This window comes from Elephas maximus, chromosome 4 (genome assembly GCF_024166365.1).
Source record: "Elephas maximus indicus isolate mEleMax1 chromosome 4, mEleMax1 primary haplotype, whole genome shotgun sequence".
Lineage (NCBI taxonomy): Eukaryota > Metazoa > Chordata > Mammalia > Proboscidea > Elephantidae > Elephas > Elephas maximus.
This window is the reverse complement of record NC_064822.1, coordinates 138,472,905-138,497,291: the sequence shown is the minus strand read 5'-3', so window position 1 is coordinate 138,497,291 and position 24,387 is coordinate 138,472,905. Positions and strand designations below refer to the sequence as shown.

At 35.9% G+C, this 24,387-nt stretch overlaps 1 protein-coding gene across 4 annotated transcripts in view; it reads left to right on the top strand.

The window, feature by feature from the left end:
* Window positions 1-24,387, top strand: part of OSBPL8 (oxysterol binding protein like 8) — a 240,632-nt gene that overhangs the window by 166,757 nt on the left and 49,488 nt on the right. For all 4 annotated transcript variants that reach the window (XM_049883934.1, XM_049883930.1, XM_049883931.1 and 1 more), the window contains 6 exons: window positions 1,794-1,864; window positions 8,774-8,851; window positions 11,909-12,010; window positions 13,990-14,193; window positions 21,122-21,206; window positions 22,627-22,798. In XM_049883934.1, coding sequence (XP_049739891.1) covers window positions 1,794-1,864; window positions 8,774-8,851; window positions 11,909-12,010; window positions 13,990-14,193; window positions 21,122-21,206; window positions 22,627-22,798 — 712 coding nt within the window. The remainder of the gene's footprint in view (window positions 1-1,793; window positions 1,865-8,773; window positions 8,852-11,908; window positions 12,011-13,989; window positions 14,194-21,121; window positions 21,207-22,626; window positions 22,799-24,387) is intronic.

The following is a 24,387-nucleotide window of genomic DNA, read 5'->3' as shown; positions in this document are numbered from 1 at the left end:
TTTATTGGATTTGACTAATAATGTACAAACAAGGTTTATGAGTGTCCTTTTCTAACACTTAGAACTTTCTACAAGACATAAAAAAACTATTCCAATTTATGCTTCCTGCTTTTGTTTTAATTCACTGTTTTATTTTTAAAATAATACGTGCATCCAGACACAGCGAATTGGGTGTTTTACTTAATCTGATAAGTGGGTTAGTTTAGATTCAACTGCAACCAAGAACCCTGAAGAAATCGAAGCAGAAGTTGTTGCTGTGAAGTAAAAAGATACCATCTTTTTTCATTCAAAATACAGATTTTTAGAAAATCTTTGTTTTCTTGCATGTTTAGAAGATTATTGAAGTAATTTATGCTAGTCATTGAGGATTACTTGTTCCAATATGCTATGAAGAAAAAAATACTTAAGAATTTTTTTATGGAGTTACGTAAACTTTTGTTTTGCTTTATACTGATATTTCAAATTCCTCTAAATCTTAATTTAATATTCCATGTTATATTTATGAAGTAGTTTTCTTTTCATGTATAGAGATTGATCCTCCTCCTTGTCCAAGAGAAAGAAAAAAATTAATATTTTTATATTACAGAAATAATTCACTAAAATCTTTAAGGAAATGAAATGAATTTATTTTTATATAATATAAACCAAATACTGAATAAAAAGTAATATCATTGGTAGACTAGAAATAGTTTTAAATGTTTCAGGCCCTATTATTACTTGACTGCTTTATGAATAATTGTGCATATGTTTTTAATATGTACCTTCATTGGACTCCAAACAGGAAATCATAGGGATAAGTTAATATTACTTGTCTTCAACAGTAGGAAGAACCTCTTTAAAATGTATACTGCTCTTTTTATGCCATACAAATCTCAACCTTAACTTTTCTCTAGTTGTACCCTATGACATTAATTTGTTATACTGTTTTACGTGATTGCAGAGGTATGTTTTCCCAATGCTCTCATATATTTTAGATTCACTGTTTTAGAATTTATATAGCAATAGGTAATATAATGATAATAATAAGAGTTAACATCAGTTGTATACTATGTGGAAAGTACTGAGCTAAGTGCTTTACCTGATCCTTAATCTTTACAGTGAATGTGTTATTAGGTTTTTAAAAATATCTTTCAGTTGGGATTTATCCCCCCAGTGTTATTTTGCTACCAGTTCTGGACTTGTTTTTGAGTTTGGCAAGAGGTGTGAAAAGTATGGTGGATTTGTTCTATCAGTTATTTGTTTGAAACTGACAGAAACCAGTTCATTAGAATAAAAACTGTATGCTCTGGGAACACAGAAAAGAAATGCTTAGCTTGTTCTAAGTCAGGAAGACTTCATTGCTTCTCTACTGTTGTTGGATGCCATTGAATCGGTTTTAACTCATAGCAACCCCATGTGACAGAGTGGAAATGTTCTATGGGATTTTCTTTGCTGTAATCTTTACAGAAGCAAATTGCCAGGGTCTTTCTCCTGCAGAGCTGCTAGGTGGGTTTGAACCACCAACCTTTTGCTTAGCAGCCAAGTGCTTAACTGTTGCATCACTAGAGCTCCTTATTGCCTCTCCAGGCCTTAATTCTAAAGAAGTATTATACTAAAGATGACCTCCGCGGATTTATAATAGTTTAAGGCTATATGTACAGTAGAGGCTTTCTGCACTGACATTCATCAAATATAATGTATGTTTAAAATTACATGACTTACATGAATTTGCTTTTTAGCATTAAGGCATATGTATGTTTAAAAGTGGTAATACTGATTGATACACTGCCCTTTTTTTTTTTTTTAAAAAAAAGGCTTTGAAAGAGGGAAGGAAGATGTTCCTCAAAATAAAGATGAATCTTCACTTTCCATGTCAAAGAGTAAGGTAAGCACATTGTTGTCCCCAAATGTATTATTATTACGGCTTTCCAAAATTTAAGATGAGAGACCTAACACTTTTATCAGATTTTTTATTGGATATTTTTATGTTGGTTTATCTAAACCATGTGAAAAAAGTTCCACTGTGACTGATTTAAATGCTGTTGATGACTTGGAAATACAGTGTTAGTAACCAGTGTTCTCTCTAGAGTTATATTGTTTCTGGTATGTCTGCTACAATAGTACTTCTCAAATTGGGGTTTGAAATTGGGGTTTGAATGTTCCATTCAGAGGTATTCTCAGGGTTCGTGGTTCTTTTAAAAACTCTGAGATATTTTGAGTTCACCCAGATGACAATGAAAACGTATGGATTTTATCAGTGAAAGGCCAAAGATCTCTTGTAGTAAAAGCCTGCAATTAAAAGACATTTTCTTAGACTGACAAGTTTCCTTAATTAGCTTTTCTCAATGGGGATGCTTGTATGTACTCTTAGGTCTGAGAGAGTTTTTTCTTTATGAGTACATATTCAAATTTGAAAAACACTTTTTGATGCACTGGTTTTCCTATGAGTTTATAATTATGTAACTTTCTATAGCTTTGTAAAGGGTTTGACTTTTGACTATTTCTAGTCATATTTAGTAGCAGCTTTTATTCTGGTAGAATCAAACTTCAATGTATGTAAGAGGACCAACTTCTTAAACTGATAAAAATCTCTGCTAATCCCAGCAGTAGGCATTGCTCTTACAACCTTACATTTTTTGCTCCTGTTCATGGGAGTGGTTGAGAGGATTCCACAGTATGTTTACATGTGTGATTTTACACAGATTTTATTGACATTTAACTTTTCAAGCATTCATTTTTAAAGGTCCGTCTATATATGTGGAAAGTACCTAGGAGAAGGCTTAATAGTAGTTTGTTTTTATATAACCTATATTTGAGAAATACCTTGATCATTTTACATGATATGTGTAATTGAAGAAAATTAAAGAGGAAATAAGTTATCTTGGGCCTGCCATGGCTAGAAATAAAATGAAATTTATAGAATAAAAACCTATGTTCAAGCAATTAATATTAGAATCGGTGAGTGTATGGCATAATGGTCTTCCTACTGAGAAGTCTAAAACACCTAAGTCAAAGACCTACATACCACAGACACCTCTAAGTAGCCTTTGAACAAAGATTTTGGGGGAAGAGAGGCTGAAAAGAAACTTTGCATACCTTAAGGAAGCAGTGTACAATAACAAAAACAAAGAAACATGTCTTTCTTTAGAGCTACACTGCCCCTAGCCACTTGTGGCTTTTTTAATTTAAGTTAATAAAAATAGAACTTTAGTTCCTTGGGCACACTACCCACATTTCAAGTGCTCAGTAGCCACATACGGCTAGTGGCTGCCATATTGGACAACTCAGATACAGAACATTTTCCTTATTCAGAAAGTTCTAGTGGACAGTGTTGCTTTAGAGTCAAAAAAGCTGAGTTTGGGTCTTGACCTCATCCATTACCTATGACTTCTTAGTTATTAATTACAATGATGTTAACAGTTCTTTGTATTGAGATCTTATTATTTGTCATTTTACTTTCTTAGGCCTATTTTATAAGGGAAAACAGGTTTTCTTAGTCCTGTTTTATAGGGGAACAAACTGAGGCTTAGAGAAATTAACTTTTTCAAGGGTCAAAATAATCAGTACTAGAGCTGGAATTCAAAATGGCTTTAGTTATCTGTATAATAGGAGTAAGACCTACTTCTCAGATTCTAATGCAGAAGGTACTTGACATTAATTTAAGAATTAATTTTCTTCCTTTAAATAATTATAGTGAATAAGTTAGACTCTTAGCACAGTAGCTATTTATATAAATAAAATTATACTCCTCCTGTTATTTTTCAAGAGCTCAAATTTACTGATTCTCTCTTAATGTAGGAAACCCTGGTAGCATAGTGGTTAAGTGCTGTGGCTGCTAACCAAAAGGTCGGCAGTTTGAATCCACCAGGAGCTCCTTGGAAACTCTATGGGGCAGTTCTACTCTGTTCTGTAGGGTCGCTCTGAGTCGGAATCAACTCAACAGCACTGGGGTTTTTTTTTTTTTTTTTTTGGTCTCAATGTAGATTTAATCTAGGTTTATTCTGTCAACTTAAGAGATACATAGTCACTAGTTTGTTTCTAAATATTTTAGCAAATCACCCACTCTGTTGTTTTCCATAATTCTAAAACTCATACATTTGCCATTAAACCTCATTCTCATGGAATTCTGAATATTTCTATTCTTTCCTAAGTAAATTTGGGGAACAAAATTTTGTTATTCCTTCCATGATTGATCTGCATAACTGAGACCATCACATAATTTTAACTTTATACTTGTATGAACCTGTTGTAAAAAAGTATCAGTGCTGTCATTTTGGTCTTAGTATTTGTGGCTTAGTATTGTTTCTTAAAATGCATAATTGAGTCCAGTAAGCACAGTGGAATACACCACCTCACCCTCAAAATGTTTTTTTAGTAAAGACAGTTCCTTATTCTTATGCATTCTTTCCTAACCATTTTAATTGTATTAATGAGTGATTTGGAAAAGTCAATTAACCAGATCATCCCACCTTCCTATTATGAATAAGATCAAGTGGCATATTTAAATGAACTTTTAATTGTCCATCTCAAGAAAGGAATCACCAGCATTAAATGTGTGTAGTGAATGAAAGGAATCCTCTCACAAGCATAGAGGTTTCTGAGCCCAAGTTCCTTGACTTGATTTTCTAGCCTTCAGTCTCTGTGCCTGAGGTTTTCTAAGTCATCTAATCACTTCCTGTCAGAATCTTTTTACCTACACATTTAAAAAACCTTTCCAATCCAAAATATCTGATACAGTCACAATGACTATAGTCACCTTATTGTTATTACTTTATATTCTGTAGTATTTTATAGTTTTCAAAGCAAGTCACAAGTATTCTCATACCTTGATGCTCCATTTACCTAAAGATCAGGTCTTTGACAGTGCCTGCAATCTGGAGTACGTTTATAAACCTAAAACACAATATATGCGCAAAGTACTATGTTAAACACTTTATGTAGGGCATTACCTCATTTAACCCATAAAGCAAACTGTATGAGTTAGTAGCAGCATCTTCATTTTATAGATTAGACTGACAAATTAAATAACTTTGCAAAGTCACACAGCCAGTAAGGGGACAACGTTTGAGGGGGAGGGGGAATAAAAATATAACATGCTCAGCATGTTTAATGAAGAGGCAAGCAGTCCTGTACACTAAACTCTGTGGTCATTATTAAGGAAGTTTACAAAGGCAGTGAAACTTAGTAAAATATTGCCACCATAAGTGGTTTATAGTATTTTGATATTTAAAAGTAAACTATTCATTCAGACAGTTTAGGTAATAATGTTTTAAAAAATTGTAGACTCGTTCACTGTTTTTGTTTTTTTTTTTTTAATTCAGCACTATGCTGTGTAATAGACAAGGATGCCTTGAGATATGTGGGCTCTGATTTACCAAGTTCATGTGACACCCTTCTGGTGTGTTGGTCCCTTACATACTGGAGTCTTTCAGGAATAAGCAAACAGATCTTGTCATTTAGAGTTATAGAGGAAATGGATTTTTTCTTGCTCATGGAGATAGGCCTTAAATTTGAATCTGAGATGCTGTATGAACAGGTTTAAAAGATGAGAAATCAGTATGGTAAAGTGGCTGAGAATTAGACAGACCAGGTGCCAATCTTAGCTTACCTACTTACTGGGTGTGTGGCTTTGGGAAGTTATTTATCCATCAGTCTTGGTTTTCTCATCTATAAAAGGAAGATACTCCTACTAACTCATAGGATTAAATGAGGTAGTTTGCATAAACTGTTTAACATATTACTTGGTAAACAGTAAATAGCCATTAACTTTAGTAATTTTTCAGCTTATACTGTTAATATCTTCATTTAATAGTATCTAAGAAGTAAATTACAATTCACATTTTCTTTTTAAGCTGTGGGAAATAGAATCTGATAATTTTAAACATTCGTATTCCTCTTACAGTGTTTGTAGCATTTTTGGGTTATGAGGGTCAAGGAAAAGACAGGTCTACTTGGCTTGAGGAATTTTGTGAAATTGTTTTGGTTTCACAATATTTGCCATCATCATGGGAGCAAGCAATATGATGTTTCAAGTTTAGTTAGTTATTAAAGGAATAACTTTAACAAAGGTTTTACTAGGTTAACCTCTACCTTCTATATTGAACATTGTTTCCAGTTTCTTTCTACTTCTGCCATTTATTACCATAATCATAATAACTCCATTTTTAAGAGCAATGAAATGAGCTACAAATACTGGTCTCATTTTTATTTTGTTAATTCAGTAGGTATTTATGGAGTACTTTCTTTTCCCCAGTGAATATCATTAGTAAATTAACAAGGGACATGCCCTTATGGATCTTAAAATTGACTGAGGGAGTTTGTATCGAAAGGTTTTTTATCCTTAATCATATCTATTGGTATTATGCAGATCTGGCCATTCAACATTTAAAAGCCACTATTTGGATCAAACAGCCAGTAATACTTTCTTGGCATTAAGGGTATTGCTAAGAACTATAAATATCTTCTCTTATCTCTAGTAACAGTAGACAAAAATGTAAATAATAGGATGTTGAAGGAATATGTACAATTTAATTGTTCTGAGGTTTTACAGAAACAGCTTTTAGATTTGTGTTCTTCTACTCTGGTGAGAGAATGTGGTCTCCTTAAAAGAGCGTTGGATAAGTAGCATCTGGGATCTGAAAAGCTTGTGAGCAGCCATCTAAGATACAGCTATTGGTTTCTACTCTATGGAGCAAAAGAATGAAGGAAATCAAAGGCTGCAAGAAGAAACTAGCCCACGGGACTAAATAGCCCACACAACCACAACCTCTTCTAACCTTAGACCAGAAGAACTATATGGTGCCCAGCTACCACTGACCCTTCTGACTGGGGACACAATAGAAGGTCCCACATAGAATGGGAAGAAAATGTAGAACAAAACTCAAATTTCTGAAAGAGGCCAGACTTACTGGACCGATAGAGATAAGAGGAACCCCCGAGACTGTCACCCTAACATAACCTTTGAACTTGGAATTGGAGCTATTTCTGCAGTTCACCTTTCAGCCAAATAGTAGATTGGCTTATAAAATAAACAGTGTCATCTGTGAGTAATATGCTTTCTTAAACAATTAACTATATGAGACCAAATGGTAGACAGTTACCCAGAAGCACAGATGAGAAGGCAAGGAGGGGAAGGGAAGCTGGATCAGTGGAAACAGAACAAACAGAATGGAGATAATGACAATGCTAACACATTGTGAAAATTGTAACCAATGGCACAGAACAATTTGCATAAAAGTTGTTAAAGGGGAACCTAATTTGCTGTGTAAATTTTTACCTAAAACATAATAAAATATTATTAAAAAAAAAAAATTGGACTAGGAGACCCAGGCTCTGATGTTTTTGATCATTAGTTTGGAAAACCAACCTCGCTGAGCCACCCTTTCATGATCTCAGATGAAGATAAAGCCACTTGTTATACCCATTTCTCAAGGTTTTTATAAAGACCAAATAAAAATATAAACTGTAAGTCTTAATTTAAAGCATTAGAGAGCTAAGAAGTACATGTTAGGAATACTGGTTTTTAAAACCTGTACAAATAAAGTGGTTTAATACTAGTTTCAGAGAATGTTTGTATTTACATTCAAGAAGGAGTAGCAGCAGGACAATGTGTACAGTAATTTGCTAGAATTTACATGGTTTGGTTTTTTATTTAGAATATTTCAACTGTTAGAAAATTATATTGCTCCACCTACTTTTGTCCCAAGAGTAACTAAATAATGTATATGTTCCTTGAAAATATTCTGGAATAGAGAATTTAATTTCATATTGTAATTTATGGACTGGTTTTTGTGTGTGCATGTGGGCTTACTGTATACGCCTACTCCTCACTTACCAACTGTCTCATCTGACGTTTCACATTTATGACAATAGAAAAAAAAACTATTATCTGACTGTTTTGAGCATTAACGATGTAAGTCTACAGTAATAAACACCCAGATGCCGTGCAGGCTCTGCAGTATCTCATTCACTTGCTTGGGACCACACTCAGCAGTGTCTCACAGAGGAAGGACGAGTTGACCTGGGCCTTCTCAGCAGAGACAGCTGTGTGGAGAGAGGGAGGAGGGAGGCAGGTCTCCATTTTTTCCATGTGGCTGACTGAGGGATGACGCACTGAGGAATCACGTCCCAGAGGTACTCACACTGGCAGTTGATGGACAATGATGCCTGTACACCACCATGCCTGGGCTGATGAAGGCGAGGGCCCCTCCTGCGCTCAGGGCTGCCTTCTTCCAGACAGGGGTGACACTCCCTTACCTATGCCCACGGCCCCCTCAGAATGCTTGCCAGCCCTGGTCTTGAGGGACATAGCTACATTCTGTAGTTTGGGTGACTGGCTGAAGGTATGCAAGATGCTGCAGGGTTTTGCGGGGCCCCTGGACAGCTGGCTGGAGGCCTGTAGCTCAGCCCGTTAGTCTAGTTGCAGGCCTCTCCTAAGCAAAATGCTGCCTTAAAAAAAGCAAAATGCTGCCTTACACCAGGCTTAATAGCCTGCTTAAGTGCAGGGTGCAGGGGCTCAGTGGTGGCCTTTTACTTTTTAAGTCCGTTTTTGCATAACGCCAGTTTTGCATAACAGCCTGATCTTTGGAACCAAACCATGTCAATAAGTGAGGAGTGGGTGTAGTACTTTTTAAAGAAATGCAATATAGAAAAAACCGGTATTTGACAATTGAAATTTGCATAAATCACAGCATTAAATGGGAAGAATGTCACAAATAGCTTTAACATTAACCTTTATATGCCAGGTATGCAGAATAGGTAATTATTAATTCTGTTCATTTCTATGTGATTTCAGTCTGAATCTAAACTTTATAATGGCTCCGAGAAAGACAGTTCAGCTTCAAGCAAGCTCACAAAGAAAGAATCTCTTAAGGTTAGTTTCCACAATTATTTTTAGACAGTGACTGGTGCTTTGTATGTGTTTTTGAAAGCAGACTAATAGTCTAAGAACCTATAACTTTCCTAAAGAAAGGGGGGGAAAAAAAAGTCCAGAGAGATAGAGTGACAGTCATACATGGAAAATGTGAGTATTTATATGGTACACTGGGTCAACTGGTAAGGCTGCTTGGTGGTGGTCCCAGGGCTACTTCAGGCCCCAGCTGGCCACTCCATTGGCTAAAGACTTGAAATCTTTGCATACTTGTACTGGAGTCTGGCATGTCTGTATGTTGTGGGGTGCCTAATGGGACGGTCTGGAGCCTATTGAAATTAGTTTGCTAACTCCTAGGTCACAGGCTGATTTTAGCCTATAGGTAGATATGTTTTGTTTGGCCTGCGTAATATTTAAAAATTTTGAGCCAACAATTAAAAAATCCAAATTTCCGCCCATCAATGGATGAATGGATAAATAAATTATGGTATATTCACACAGTGGAAATACTACACATCGATAATGAACAGTGATGATTCTGTGAAACGTTTCATAACATGGAGGAATCCGGAAGGCATTATGCTGAGTAAAATTAGTCAGTTGCAAAAGGACAAATATTGTATAAGACCACTATTATAAGAACTCAAGAAATAGTTTAAACAGAGAAGAAAATATTCTTTGATGGTTACGAAAGGGGGAAGGGAGGGAGAAGGGTATTCACTAATTAGATAGCAGATAAGTTTTATATTGGTGAAGGGAAAGACAATACACAATACAGGAGAGGTCAACACAACTGAACTAAACCGAAAGCAGAGAAGTTTCCTGAATAAACTAAAGGCTTCAGAGACCAGCGTAGCAGGGGTGGGGGTTTGAGGACCATGGTTTCAGGGGACATCTAAGTCAATTGGCATAATAAGATCTATGAAGAAAGCATTCTGCATACCACTTTGGAGAGTGGCGTCTGGGGTCTTAAACGCTAGCAAGCAGCCACCTAATATGCATCAATTGGTCTCAACCCACCTGGATCAAAGGAGAATGAAGAACACCAAGGACACAAGGTAATTATGAGCCTAAGAGACTGAGAGGACCACATAAACCAGAGACTATATCAGGGTGAGACCAGAAGAACTAGATGGTGCCCAGCCACAACTGATGACTGCCCTAACAGGGAACACAACAGAGAACCCCTGAGGAAGCAGGAGAGCAGTGGGATGCAGACCCCAAATTCTCATAAAAACACCAGACTTAATGGTCTGACTGAGACTAGAAGGACCCCAGTGGTCATGGCCCCCAGACCTTCTGTTGACCCAGGACAGGAACCATTCCCAAAGCCAACTCTTCAGACAGGGATTGGACTGGACAATGGGTTGGAGAGGGATGTTGGTGAGGAGTGAGCTTCTTGAATCAGGTGGACACTTGAGACTATGTTGGCATCTCCTCCCTTGAGGGGAGATGAGAGGGGAGAGGGGGTTAGAAGCTGGCGAAATGGACACGAAAAGAGAGAGTGGAGGGAGGGAGTGGGCTGTCTCATTAGGGGAGAGCAATTGGGAGTCTGTAGCAAGGTGTGTATAAGTTTTTGTATGAGAGACTGACTTGATTTGTAAACTTTGACTTAAAGCACAATAAAAATTTAAAAAAAAAAATCCAAATTTCCAACTTCCCTTAAGAATTTAAGAAATATGTAGTGCTGGGCCTGCTTTTCTGAATGACCACAGAACCTGGAGCCTAAGGAGCACATGCTTTCTTGTTGGCTGTGGTCCCCGTCTAGCCTGTTACCATTTTGTGTTCCATGCCTAGGCCCTGTATGCAATTTTATTTGCAATCCCATGTTAAATCTTTTGTTAACCAAGATATGCATATTAATGAAGACCAGCAGTCAAGTTTTCTGACTGTAGAATTATTAAAATTTTGTTGTTATGCTTATGTAGTCTCTTTACCATTAAATGCAACTTTTCTGGTAGAAAATTTTGTGTTAAAGTTTGAAAAAAAAAATGTAGTCACTGATAGGTTATTACCACTCTTTCCCTGCCCAAATCACAGCCACAACAAAGTAATAAAACTATTAATCTGCTGCTGTCCCACATTTTCTCAGAAGTGACTTATGGAAGTAAAACAATGATAACATTTTGAATGAATCAATTCCTTTATATTATTTATATCTTACATAAGTATCAGGAAAGAGAGCAAAACTCTAAATGCAAACAATTGCAGCGTTGTTTGTAATATGGAAAAACTGGTAACAAAGATTTCCATTAGGAAGAGAATGCATTAAGAAAAATTGTAGAAGCAGTACAGCATGGTGGTTAAGAGTATGGAATTTGGAGCCAGTCTGCCTCTGTTTAACCCTTCCTCCACCATTTACCAGGTGTGTGATCCTGGACAGATTACTCATCTGTGAAATAAGAAAATACTCTAATTTGCAAGGTTACTGTGTGGGTTAAATGAGGTAATACATGTAAAGTGCTTAAAACAGTGACTGGTACACAGTATCAACTCAGTATTACCTCTTGTTGTTTTATTCATACTAGAAATCCTCTGCAGTGGCTAAAAGAATGAGGCAGACATGGAAAACTCTCCAAAAAATATTGAATGGGCAAGCATTTTTCATGCATTAAAAAAAAAAAAGCCATGTGTTTCTATAGGTTATATACGTGTTTATATATGTATAGAAGAGATCTCAAATGATATTTTCTAGGTGATTAACAGTGGTCAGTTCTAGGAATTGGAATAGTGAAAGGGATATAATAAAGCCTATGTTTAGGTTTATTTGTGTTGTTTGAAATTTTTCCATGCGATAGTATTCATATATTGTATAATTAAAAAGAGGTTAAATTCTTTTAAAAAGATACAGAGAACTGGACTGGTAATCAGAAAAACTAGATTCTTAACCTTGGTTCTTTACAGGTTTCTTTCAGTCTAAAAAAAAAAAAGTGTTTTTTTCTAAGATGCTAGAATTCTAAAAAAGTTTAGAATTTTGTAGTCTACATTCTATAGACCTAAAAAATTGGAAGAGAAACACCCGTTCTTATTGAGTTTTTTTTATTATTCCTATAAAAATAGGTGCAAAAGAAAAATTACCGAGAAGAAAAGAAAAGAGCCACAAAGGAGTTACTCAGTACCATCACAGATCCTTCTGTTATTGTTATGGCTGATTGGTTGAAGGTCAGTTTGTATTGAATCTTGAATTCAAATTGTTGGATGTTTACCTACTGGAATAGGAAAACCCGAAGTGTACCTAAAGCCCACAAGACAAAAAGCAACTCCTAAGATGCTTGTTTGCACTGGCAAAGAAACTATTAATTGTATCCCAGAGGTTCTGTGTTACAGCCTTAATGGGGAGGAGGAACCTTAATGGTGTTTCACTTGACAATAACATCAAGTATGTGTAGCAGTTGTTTTAAAAAGTTCAATATATGTAGCATTATATTGTCTACTATAGTAACTGTAAAAAAATTTTGCTTTCTATTCAAATTATCCTTAAGTATTATTGTAGATTGGTATATGCATTATTAAGAAGAGATGAGACAAAGTTACTATAAAAGTTGTTGTTTGAAAAGCATTTATTGTCAATTATTGCTCTCTCCATGCCCTGTTCTTTTGGTCTCTAGTTATTCCCACTTAATATTTCTTTTTCTCTTGTCCTGGTTACTCTATTCTCTTTCTCACTCTTCTCTGAAGAATAGCTGGTAGGAGTCTTTCAGACTTAATGCTGACTTTAAGAGTGATCTTATAAAAACTCTGACTCCCAGGAAGGTTTAGCACCTGACATTCATCTAAGAATCACCCCAGCCGGGAAAGCTTGCCATTTTCCCCATGAATTGGCAAAAGCTGCAACCTCATAACCCTTAGGAGATCTGTCATAGATGTTCTCTTGCTAAAAATAGTTTCCCTGGCCATCCTGGTAGTACTAGAATCTTCTTTAATCTTGTGCTGAAAACACCTTCAAACTTACTTTTGGCTCCACGTTGCACTTGGATTTTTCAGAGCTCTACCTACTCTTATCTTTTAACATTGGATTTCTCCAAACTGCCACTACCCTCCTAGTAGTACTCCAGGACATCCCCTGGCTGACTTCCTAAACTTTACCCTTATTCTGAAAATTTACCCTCTATGTTTTCTACTGTCACATCCCCAAGATCCAGAATGTTACCTCAAAAAGAGTAACACCCTTCCTTTTCACTTGTCTGTCATTTACATACTCACGTAACTCTTTCTTAAACATTTTCTCTCCGTTCCTGGCTGCAAATTCCTCTTTTCTACATTTTTCTTTAGCGTTACTATGGTATGCCTACTTCTTGGGTAAGGAGACCCTACATTTATTTCACAGTACATCTTAGTACATTGAGAAAACAGATGTTTTACAGTAAATAAAAGAAGATAATTCTTATATTTTAATCTAAATATTATATTAACATCCTTTTCACTATTGTGAAGTTAGTGACTTGCATAGAAACAATTTTAATAGATTACAGAAATAGAAATTTATAGGAAAAAGTAGTTTTAGGCTCCTTATTGGTATAGGGTTAAGTCCTAGGATTTAGGAATATTTTATGAGAGGAGAGAGACTCATGTAATTTGTGTTTTAAAATTTACCCCAAGAAATTTATATTGCACACTTTGTAATAACTAAGAATTAAGTAATCTAGGGAAAGTAATTTTAGGGGTACGAAGTTCTTTCCTCTTCCCAACATTCAGGGGATACCTGATGGGTGCCAAGTAGTGTCTTCGCGCTGTTTATGCAATGGTGAGGGGGAGAAAATTTAAAAGGCAGAATAATCATATACTCACACTAGTAAAATTACTTCTGTGGTAAGGTGCTATGTGGAAAACAATATTGGTACTAAGATAGTATATTTTAATGGTCTGTAACCTGGTCAGGGAGGTGAGGAAGTCCATTCTGCTTAGTACATTATTTGAAACTGTTTACCCAGGTCTCCTATTAGAATTTAAGTTCCTCAGAGGCAGGAGCCATGACATATTTGCTGTTTAGTAGCAATTTAAAAATAGCTATTGAATCTAAAATGTACATTTTATAAAAATTTTAAAATAAAGCATTCATTTTGCCTTTATTTGATTTATATCTGTGGAACAGAGAGAGAAAAACAAATCCGTATTTCTTAAATAAACTTACCTTTTTGTAGATTCGTGGTACTCTGAAGAGCTGGACCAAGTTGTGGTGTGTGTTGAAACCCGGGGTGCTACTGATCTATAAAACCCAAAAAAATGGTCAGTGGGTAGGAACAGTCCTCCTGAACGCCTGTGAAATTATTGAGCGTCCATCAAAAAAGGATGGCTTTTGTTTCAAACTTTTTCATCCTTTGGAACAATCTATTTGGGCAGTGAAGGTAAGTTATTATAAGCATTTGTTATAAAGGTAAAAAGGTAAGAATGACAAGCTATGAGTAGGTCATAGATAAAACCAGTATCAAAATAATCGTAATCTAATAATTGATGCCCTCTCCCAGGACTCCTAAATTTGTTTCTGTTTCAAGCACATTATTCTACTTTCTGTCTCTACCCACAATGAAATGTGCCCCAGAAGGCTTTGTTTACCTTTAAGATCTAACTTAAAAATTTCTCCAGGAAATTTTTCCCAGTTTCTACTTATTTATCTGTTTTGTCTCTGGGGATCAATTTGTACTGTGTTGTCTTGGATTTGTAATTACTAACTTTGCTTGGTAACATTATGTCATGTTTACTGTTAATGTTTTTTCTTTACCAAATTGTAAGATCCCCTAGAGTAGAAATTGCCTTTTTTTTTGAGGGGAGGGGGCATGAGTCTTTCCTATAAGATATATAAATGTGTGATACTAAGCCTTGTAAGCAGAAGTGGTCATACTTACTCTAACATAAGCAGTTTTCTTTAAAAATGGAGGCCTCAACTGGTATAACAGTTTATAAAGAAGATGTTCTACATTCCACTTTGGTGAGTAGCATCTGGGGTCTTAAAAGCCTGTGAGTGGCCACCTAGGTTGCTCCACTGATCTCACCCCTTCAGGAGCAAAGAAGAATGAAGAAAACTAAAGACTCAAGGGAAAGATTAGTTCAGAGGACTAACGGACCACATCTACCACAGCCTCTACTGGACTCAGTCCAGTACAATGAGATGGTGCCCGGCTACCACCACTGACTGCTCTGACGGGAATGACAATAGAGGGTCATGGACAGATCTGGAGAAAAATATAGAATGGAATTCTAACTCAGAAAGAAAGACCAGACTTGCTGGCCTGACAGAGACTGGAGAAACCCTGAGAGTATGGCCCGGTCACCCTTTCAGCTCAGTAATGAAGTCAATGCTGAGGTTCACCCTTCAGCCAAAGATTGGACAGGCCCATGAAACAAAACGAGACTAAAGGGGCACACCAGTCCAGTGGTAAGGACTAGAAGGCAGGAGGGGACAGGGAGGCTGGTAATAGGGAACCCAAAGTTGAGAAGGGAATGTGTTGACATGTCATGTGCTTGTTAAATAATGTCATAAAATAATACTAACTGTTTAATGAGAAACTAGTTTGTTCTGTAAACCTTCATCTCAAGTACAATAAAAAAAATTTTAATGGAGCTGTACTGTTTTTATGACTAAACATTGTGGTGACTCATGTGTTATAAAAGCAGACATAAGCAGGAGAATAAAAGTGCCCTATTTGATTAATTTATCAAGAAATTGTACAAAGAGTAGGCATATACTAATACTAACTGAATAAATGAGTCTAGTTTTTAAGTTTTTACAAAGTGATAATTGCTTTAGTTTTTAAGCTGGTCAGTTAAACTTGAATAAAGGTTTAGATTTCCTCATTTTAGGAAAACCAGCTAACTGAGATTGTTGATGTTATCTGCTGTTGAGTTGATTTTGACTCACAGCGACCCTATACTACACAGTAGAACTGCCCCATAGGGTTTCCTAGGCTATAATCTTTACGGGAACGGATTGCCAGGTCTTTCCTCCTGTGGAGCCACTGGTAGGTTCAAAATGCTTTTAGTTTGCAGCTGAGCATTTAACCATTGCACCACCAGGACTCCTTTTAACCAAGACTTGTTGTTAGGTGCTGTTGAGTCACTTGTGACTCATAGGGACCCTACGAACAACAAAACGAAACACCGCCTCGTTCTGCGCCATCGTCACGATTGTTGCTGTATTTGAGCTTGTTGTTGTAGCCACTGTGTCAGTCCGTCTCCTTGGGGGTCTTCCTCTTTTTCACTGACCCTCTACGTTACCAAACATGATGTCTTTCTTCAGGAACTAGTCCCTCCTGGTAAAATGTCCAAAGTACGAGATTAAGTCTCGCCATCCTCGCTCCTAAGGAGCATTCTGGCTATACTTCTTCCAAGACAGATTTGTTCCTTCTTCGCCGATATCGTAATTCAAAGGTATTAATTCTTCCTCAGTCTTCCTTATTCATTGAGCAGCTTTTGCAGGGATATGAGGCAATTGAAATTACCATGGCTTGGGTCAGGCACACTTTAGTCCTCAAACTGACATCTTTGCTGTTTAACAAAGATTAACAGAGATAAGGAATAACTAAAAGCAGCTTCAGCCCCCCCCCCCATATTGTATAATAAGACATTATACATACACATAGAAAAAGACCTGGGATTTTTACCTTTGTTTCTGTAGTTTAGAGTCATAGCAGGAATACATTTAGGATTGTAGAATGCATCCCATTCTGAGTTAAGTTACTTCCCACAAACAAAAGAGTTGAACCCACAGCACCTGTGATATATATCATGTGATTCTCAAGTAAAAAAAAAAAATTACTTTCAAACCTTTTCCATATAGTATATATTCTTTATACTACTGGTAGAAATTTCACCACGTTTGTCAGTTTGTCATACTGTGGTGGCTTGGAAGTTGCTGTGATACTGGAAGCTTTGCCACCGGTATTTCAAACACCAGCAAGGTCACCCTTGGTGGACAGTTTCAGTGGTGCTTCCAGACTGAGACAGACTGGGAAGAAGGACTTGGCAGTCTACTTCTGAAAAAATTGGCCAGTGAAAACCTTATGAATAACAGTGGAACATTGTCTGATATAGTGCCCAAAGATGAGCCTCCCAGGTTGAAAGACCGTCAAAAGATGACTGGGGAAGAGCTGCCTCTTCAAACTAGAGTCAGCTTAATGACATGGATAGAATCAAGCTTTCGGGACCTTCATTTGCTGATGTGGCACGACTCAAAATGAGAAGAAACAGCTGGAAATATCCATTAATAATCAGAACGTGGAATGTACAAAGTATGAATATAGGAAAATTGGAAGTTGTCAAAAATGAAATGGAACGCATAAACATCAATATCCTAGGGATTAGCTGAAATGGACTGATATTGACCATTTTGAGTCAGACAATCATGTGGTCTGCTATGCTGGGAATGACACATTGAAAAGGAATGTCATCGAGTTCATCTTTAAAAAGGACATTTCGAAATCTATTCTTAAGTACAATGCTGTCAGTGATAGGATAGTATCTGTATGCCTACAAAGAAGACCAGTCAATAATAATATTCAAATTTACACACCAACCACTAATGCCAAAAATGAGGAAATTAAAGATTTTACCAAATTCCACAATCTGAAATTGATCACATGCAATCAAGATGCATTAATAATTACTGGAGATTGGGATCCGAAAGTTAGAAACAAACAAGAAGGATCAGTAGTTGGAAAATATAGCCTTGATGATAGAAAAGACACTGGAGATCACATGGTAGAATTTTGCAAGAACAACAACTTACTCATTGCAAATACCTTTTTTCAGCAGTGTAAATGATGACTATACACATAGACCTCATGGAATGGGAAACACAGTAATCAAATTGACTACATCTGTGGAAAGAGATAATGGAAAAGCTCAATATCATCAGTCAGAACAAGAGCAGGGACCAACTGTGAAACAAACCATCAGTTGCTTGTATGCAGGTTCACCTTGAAGCTGAAGAAAATTAAAACAAGTCCACGAGAGCCAGAGTACAACCTTGATTGTATCCCACCTGAATTTGGGGACTCTCTCAAGAATAAATTTGATGCCTTGAATGAACCTAATGACCAAAGATAAGACGAGTTGTGGAATGATACTGAAGACATCATACATGTAGAAAGCAAAAGGCCATTAAAAGACAGGAAAGAAAGTAACGACCAAAATGAATGTCAGAAGAGACTTTCAAACTTGCTCTTGAATGTAGAGTAGCTAAAGCAAATGGAAGAAATGATGAAGTAAAAGAACTGAACAGAAAATTTCAAAGGGCAGCTTGAGAAGACAAAGTCAAATATTATAATGAAATGTGCAATGACCTGGAGTTAGAAAACCAAAAGGGAAGAACATGCTCAGCATTTCTCAAGCTGAAAGAACTGAAGAAAAAATTCAAGCTTCGAATTGCAGTTTTGAAGGATTCTGTGGGCAAAATACTGAATGATGAAGGAAACATCAAAAACAGATGGAAGGAATACACAGAGTCACTGTACTAAAAAGAATTGGTTGACATTTAACAATTCCAGGAGGTAGCATATGATCAAGAACCAATGGTATTGAAGGAAGAAGTCCAAGCTACGCTGAAGGTGTTGACGAAAAACAAGTCTCCAGGAATTGATGGAATACCAGCTGAGATCTTTAAACAAATGGATACACCACTGAATGTGCTTACTCATCTATGCCAAGAAATTTGGAAGACAGCTTTCTGGTCAACTGACTGGAAGAGATCCGTATTTGTACCCATTCCCGAGAAGGAGCTCCAACAGAATGCAGAAATTATGGAACAATATCATTAATATCACACGCAAGTAAAATTTAGCTGAAGATGATTCAAAAGTGGCTGTAGCAGTATGTCAGCAGGGAACTATAAGAAATTCAAGCCAGATTCAGAAGAGGACATGGAGCGAGGGATATCATTGCTGATGTCAGATTGATCCTTGCTGAAAGCAGAGAATAAAAGAAAGATGTTTCCTTGTTATGATTCCTGTGTGAATCATAACAAATTGTGGATAACATTGTGAAGAATGGAAATTCCAGAACACTTACTTGTGTTCATGCAGAACCTGTACATAGACCAAGAGACAATCATTCAGACAGAGCAAGGGTTTAAAATCAGGAAGGTGTGCCTCAGAGTTGTATCCTTTCACCATACTTATTTAATCTGTATGCTGAGCGCATAATTCGAGAAGCTGGACTATTTGAAGAAGAACATGGCCTCGGGATTGGTGGAAGAGTTATTAACAACCTGCAATATGCAGATGATACAACCTTGCTTGCTGAAAGCAAAGAGGACTTGAAGCACTTACTGATAAAGATCAAAGAATACAGCCTTCGGTATGATTTACACTTCAACGTAAAGAAAACGAAAATCCTCACAGCTGGACCACTAAGCAACATCATGATAAATGGAGAAAATACTGAAGTTGTCAAAGATTTCATTTAACTTAGATCCACAGTCAACACCCATGGAAGCAGCAGTCAGGAAATCAAACAACATATTACATCAGACAAGTGTACTACAAAAGACCTCTTTAAAGTCTCAAAAAGCAAAGATGTCACTTTGAAGTCTAATGTGCGCCTTACCCAAGCCGTGGTACTTTCAGTCGCCTTATATGCGTGTGGAAGCTGGACAATGAATAAGGAAGACTAAAGAAGAATTGACATCTTTGAAGTATGATGTTGGTGAAGAGTGTTGAATATACCATGGACTGCAAGAAAAATGAACAAGTCTGTCTCGTAAGAAAGGCAGCCAAAGTGCTCCTTGAAACCAAGGATGGTGAGACTTAGTTTCACGTAATTTGAACATGTTATCAGGAGGGATCAGAACCTGAAACAGGATGACATCAACCATATTAAAGTAGAGGGTCAGCAAAAAATAGGAAGACCCTCAACAAGATGGATTGACACAGTGGCTGCAATAATGGGTTCAAGCATAGCAATGATTGTGAACATGGCACAGGACTGGGCAGTGTTTTGTTTTCTTGGACACAGTCACTATGATGCCCAACAGCAACAATACTACAGTTAGAAATTATGAGAATTATAATGAATTTTAAATTGTTAAAAGATATTTTAAAGTATCATATTTATTTAATTCTAGATATTGGGGAAAGGGAGGGGAAATTTATACAACTATATGAATATCACAATATTCATTGCTAGCAAAACCTACTTATGGCATTGTTTAAACATTTTGCAAGTCATTGTCTAAGATTAAGAAATAATTATGTTTATGAGTTTCTTACTATGTGTCAGATAACATTTTGAGCATTTTGTATGGAATCTTTTATTTTCATACCTGTAAGGAGAATACTTTTTTCTCTCATTATGCAAATAGCAGATTTCGGCTTAAAGAGTTCACTTAAGTAATTCTTCTAGCGGGGAGCAAGAATGGAAACCAGAAAGTCTGATTCCAGCACCTACTCTATACTAGTTCTAGGAATTGAGCCATAAATTATGAAGCTAGTTGAAAATACTTGGGAATTCTACAGGATTAGTGAAAGGCATATTGATCTTTTTCATACTTCTTTATTTTAATATTCTTAATGTTTATGTTTCTTAAAATCCATTTATTCTTTGATATGATAACCTTAAGAACCCTTTGAAAACTACTTCTAAAAAATGATGCTTTTTTTTTGTTTAATCAAAATTCTGTAAATTCAATCCTCAGATTTTCTTTCCAGTTAATGGCTATGTCCACCTAAGTTTGGCCTTTGCAATAATAATTTCTGTAGAGGTCTTAGTGTTGTATACTTTTGAAACAAATAGCCATGGTCAGTAACAACAATAAAATTCCTCTTTCTTTCCTGTTTCTGAAAAAGTAAAATTAGCTTTTATAATTATTCTTTTAAAAACAAGTATATTATTGGTTGTAAAATGGGGAAAGATTAATTTTCCCTAAACCCAGTCAAAATTCATTCATCTTTTCCTTGTAAGTTATATTTCTGGCTGTTTTCTTTACGCCTGTAGAAATTTAATATTTATTTTCTAGTGGTATCTGTGAGATTCATACTCTGGTAAATTCTAGCCTCTTATTAATATATGAGCAATATGTAGAAATAATATTTAACTGATTACGATGATTTGTTCAGTTTTCTGTTAAAGAAGTAGGTTTGCTAGAAGAGGAAAACTCCTTAATACTTAACATTTACTTTCTCAAGGACGAAATTAGTGAAACCCAACTTGATCTTTATTAGCTTGTTTGTTTTTAAATTATAGCCCATGCCTAATTTAGATTATTGTAAGTAATAATGAATAATACAAAATTGCAATCTCATAATACTGTGCACCATTTGTTTTGTTTATTTTATTATTAAGGGCCCAAAAGGTGAAGCAGTTGGTTCCATAACTCAGCCCTTACCTAGCAGCTACTTGATCATCCGAGCCACTTCAGAGTCAGATGGTAAATACAGGTTTTTGATGGATTGGATTTTGTTCCTCATTTTTAAGGGTGTATTTATATACCACTTGATATTATCCTTTGGGAAATTTGTTTTTAGTATGGCATTTGTAGCAGAAGTGTTCTAATCGTGAATTGCTTAGAACAACGAATATTGTATAATTGAGTATGTGTGGGAGTGTTAGGAGTTAGCAGCTTAGAGTTTTCATCTTCTGTTAACAGATTTTGACTTGGTTAATGTCCTTTTTGGTAACTCATTTAAGTGTTATCATTTTAGAGATACATTTAATACTACTTATATTTAGTAAATATTACAATTTATGAGGCACATATGCCCTGTTTTTTATTGTTTTGTTGTTGTTTTACATAAGAAAACATTCAAGTACAAATGCTTTTATTCCACACCCACTAATGTAATACTTAATTCATGAGGCAAATGTCAGAACTGCAAAACTTACTTATCTTGAAACAAGGTAACTTAAAAACCTTAACAATGGATTTATTCCCCACTTTCATGTTTCATAGTTTAGCCTAGGGAATGTTGTAATCTCCAGAAGTGTATTTTTACCAGATGATTCTTTTCAGCATTGAAGTATCATAAATACAAGCTTTTGGTGTGAAAATGTTTTACTTAGCTGATATTCCCAGCAGATGTTGAAACAAATATATATGAATTTTAAAAGCTACTACTAACATTTTTCCTGCTAATGCAGTTCTAATTTTTAAATCAAAAAAATTATTAATGTTTCTATGAACTAATATGGTAGTTAATGACAATATTGTGCAGGGATTTCCCTGACATTAAAAATTTTCATACATATAAACAGAGTGGATGTTAAACCTGGAGGTTGATCTCCTGTAAACAATGAAATATTATTCAGATAATTTGTTTATAGTAGAAATATACTCCTTTTAGTATGTTTTGTATACTTTTTTCTATCCTTAAATTATGCTACCTGTATTAGTCCGTTTTAAAAATAAAATATACATTTCTTTTAGGTTAGGTTGTACTTTTCTGGTGCATGCTGTATAATATTCATTTATCAGTATCTAATACCTTAATATCTAATAAGCATTTTTTAAACTGAAAGATTGCATTAAGAAGTCCTACCAAGTTTACCTTAAATCTCTTACACTATAGGAGAAAATGAGCTGTTTGATTCCTTCTTATACCTATTCATTCCAAGAAAGAGAATTTTTAACACTATTTCTATATGAGATTTTAAATAAACACCTATGTAGAACATATTAAATAAAGATTTTTAATGTTCAAAATTTTTCAAAAGTTTTGTTCAGAAGTTTTCCAGTGTGTATTTCTGGAATAAATGAGTAATATGTTTAAAGTTAACAGTGCTAAATTAAGACAAATGCTAGTTTTTATAGTTTCTTGAATCATACCGCTTATGAATCTATGTTCTTCTAGGCAGGTGCTGGATGGATGCTTTGGAGTTGGCTTTGAAGTGTTCTAGTCTTCTTAAGCGTACCATGATAAGAGAAGGCAAAGAGCATGACCTGAGCATTTCGTCAGAGAGCACACATGTGACTTTGTATGGCTTATTACGTGCTAACAATCTCCACAGTGGTGACAACTTTCAGTAAGTATATATTGAAACTAACTAGGTAATTATTTTAGAGACCATGTCATTTTCTAGGTTAGTTGGCGGGTCTTGAATTTAGCAATGTATCTAGTATTGAAACTGTCTTCTTCCCAGGATGTGGCCTAAGGTCTGCTTTACAGTTTATTTAGTTGCTGTTACAGAAAGCAAGTAGAAATTTATTTACTTGATTCCAGCCAACATGAATTACTTGTTCTTTCCCAAATACACCCATGCTCACTATCCACCATCCCTTTGTGCACGGTGTTCCCTCCATTTAGCTTCTGTTTCTCATTTTTCTTTTCTCCTGTCATAATCCTATATACTTTTCAAGATAGATCTCAAATATTACACCATGTGGGAAGCCATTCCCACCTCATAATAATGAAATGTAATCTATCCTTCTCTTGCTATTCAATAGTACTAGTATTTTAATGGCACTAGTATTTGTGGAATTCTTCTGTTCTAAGTGTTTAGAGAGTTGGGACTGTATCCAGTTGGTGATTTTATCCCCTAAATTGTGCTTAATACTAAAAAAATATTTCTCTGGAAAAAGTCGGCAGCAGTATAAATGCTTTGTTGAGGTTCATATCTCTTTTGCTCCTTTGTAAGAAAAACATTAGACTTCTCCCATTTCTCCCCTCTCCCAGCCCTCAACTGCTGCTCTGCAGCCACTTATTCCCATCAGCACTGAAGGTACTCTTCTGAAGGCTACACTGCTCCTGTCCTCCATGTAACCTGAGCTGAGCCTTTTTTTTCTTTCCTTTTTTTGGCTCTTATTAATTTATGTTCTTTTTTGAAACCTCCATTTCCTGAACTTTGCTCTCATTTCTTTACATACCTATCTGGAGATTGATCTTAGTCCCAAGTACCTGGAGCCTGAATGGGATGGGATTGGAATGAGGAGAGGTGAAGGGGGCAATGGATATAGGAATTGATACTTGTTGAGGCCTCTTCCCAAGATTTTTTTCTTGTATTAGATATCGAAACTCTTCAGCTGTGAAGTTTATTGTTTTTGCTGAATACCAGGCAATCTTCAAATGTTCTTATCTTGGGATTTTTAAAAGATTTATCTGCTTTGTATATTTATTCATTAAATTTTTAGACTCTTTTCTGTATCAGACACTATACCAGGTGCTTCTCAAATAGGGAGATGAATCAGTTATGGATCCTAAATTTGAATCTGGTACCACCATTTATTAGCTGTGTGATCTTGGAGGTATTTTTGTTTTGTTTGAAACCTGTAAAGCAACAGGCAAATGTAAATAATGGGAAGGTAATAAGAACAAAAACAATCAAAAGAGAAATGCTTCAAAAGTAAATGCTTTAAAAGTAAAGGGTCAGCAAAAAAAGAGGGAGACTCTCAGTGAGATGGATTGACTCAGTGGCTGCAACAGCGGGCACAAACATAGCAACGATTGTGAAGATAGCACAGGACCAGGCAACCTTTCGTTCTGTTGTACATAAGGTCGCTGTGAGTTAGAGCCAACTCGATGGCACCTAACAACAACAACAAAGTATAGAATTGGAGAATTTAGAGGAGGAAAACATAATGTCTGGGTATGAACTTAGGGGAAGCGTAGCGTGAA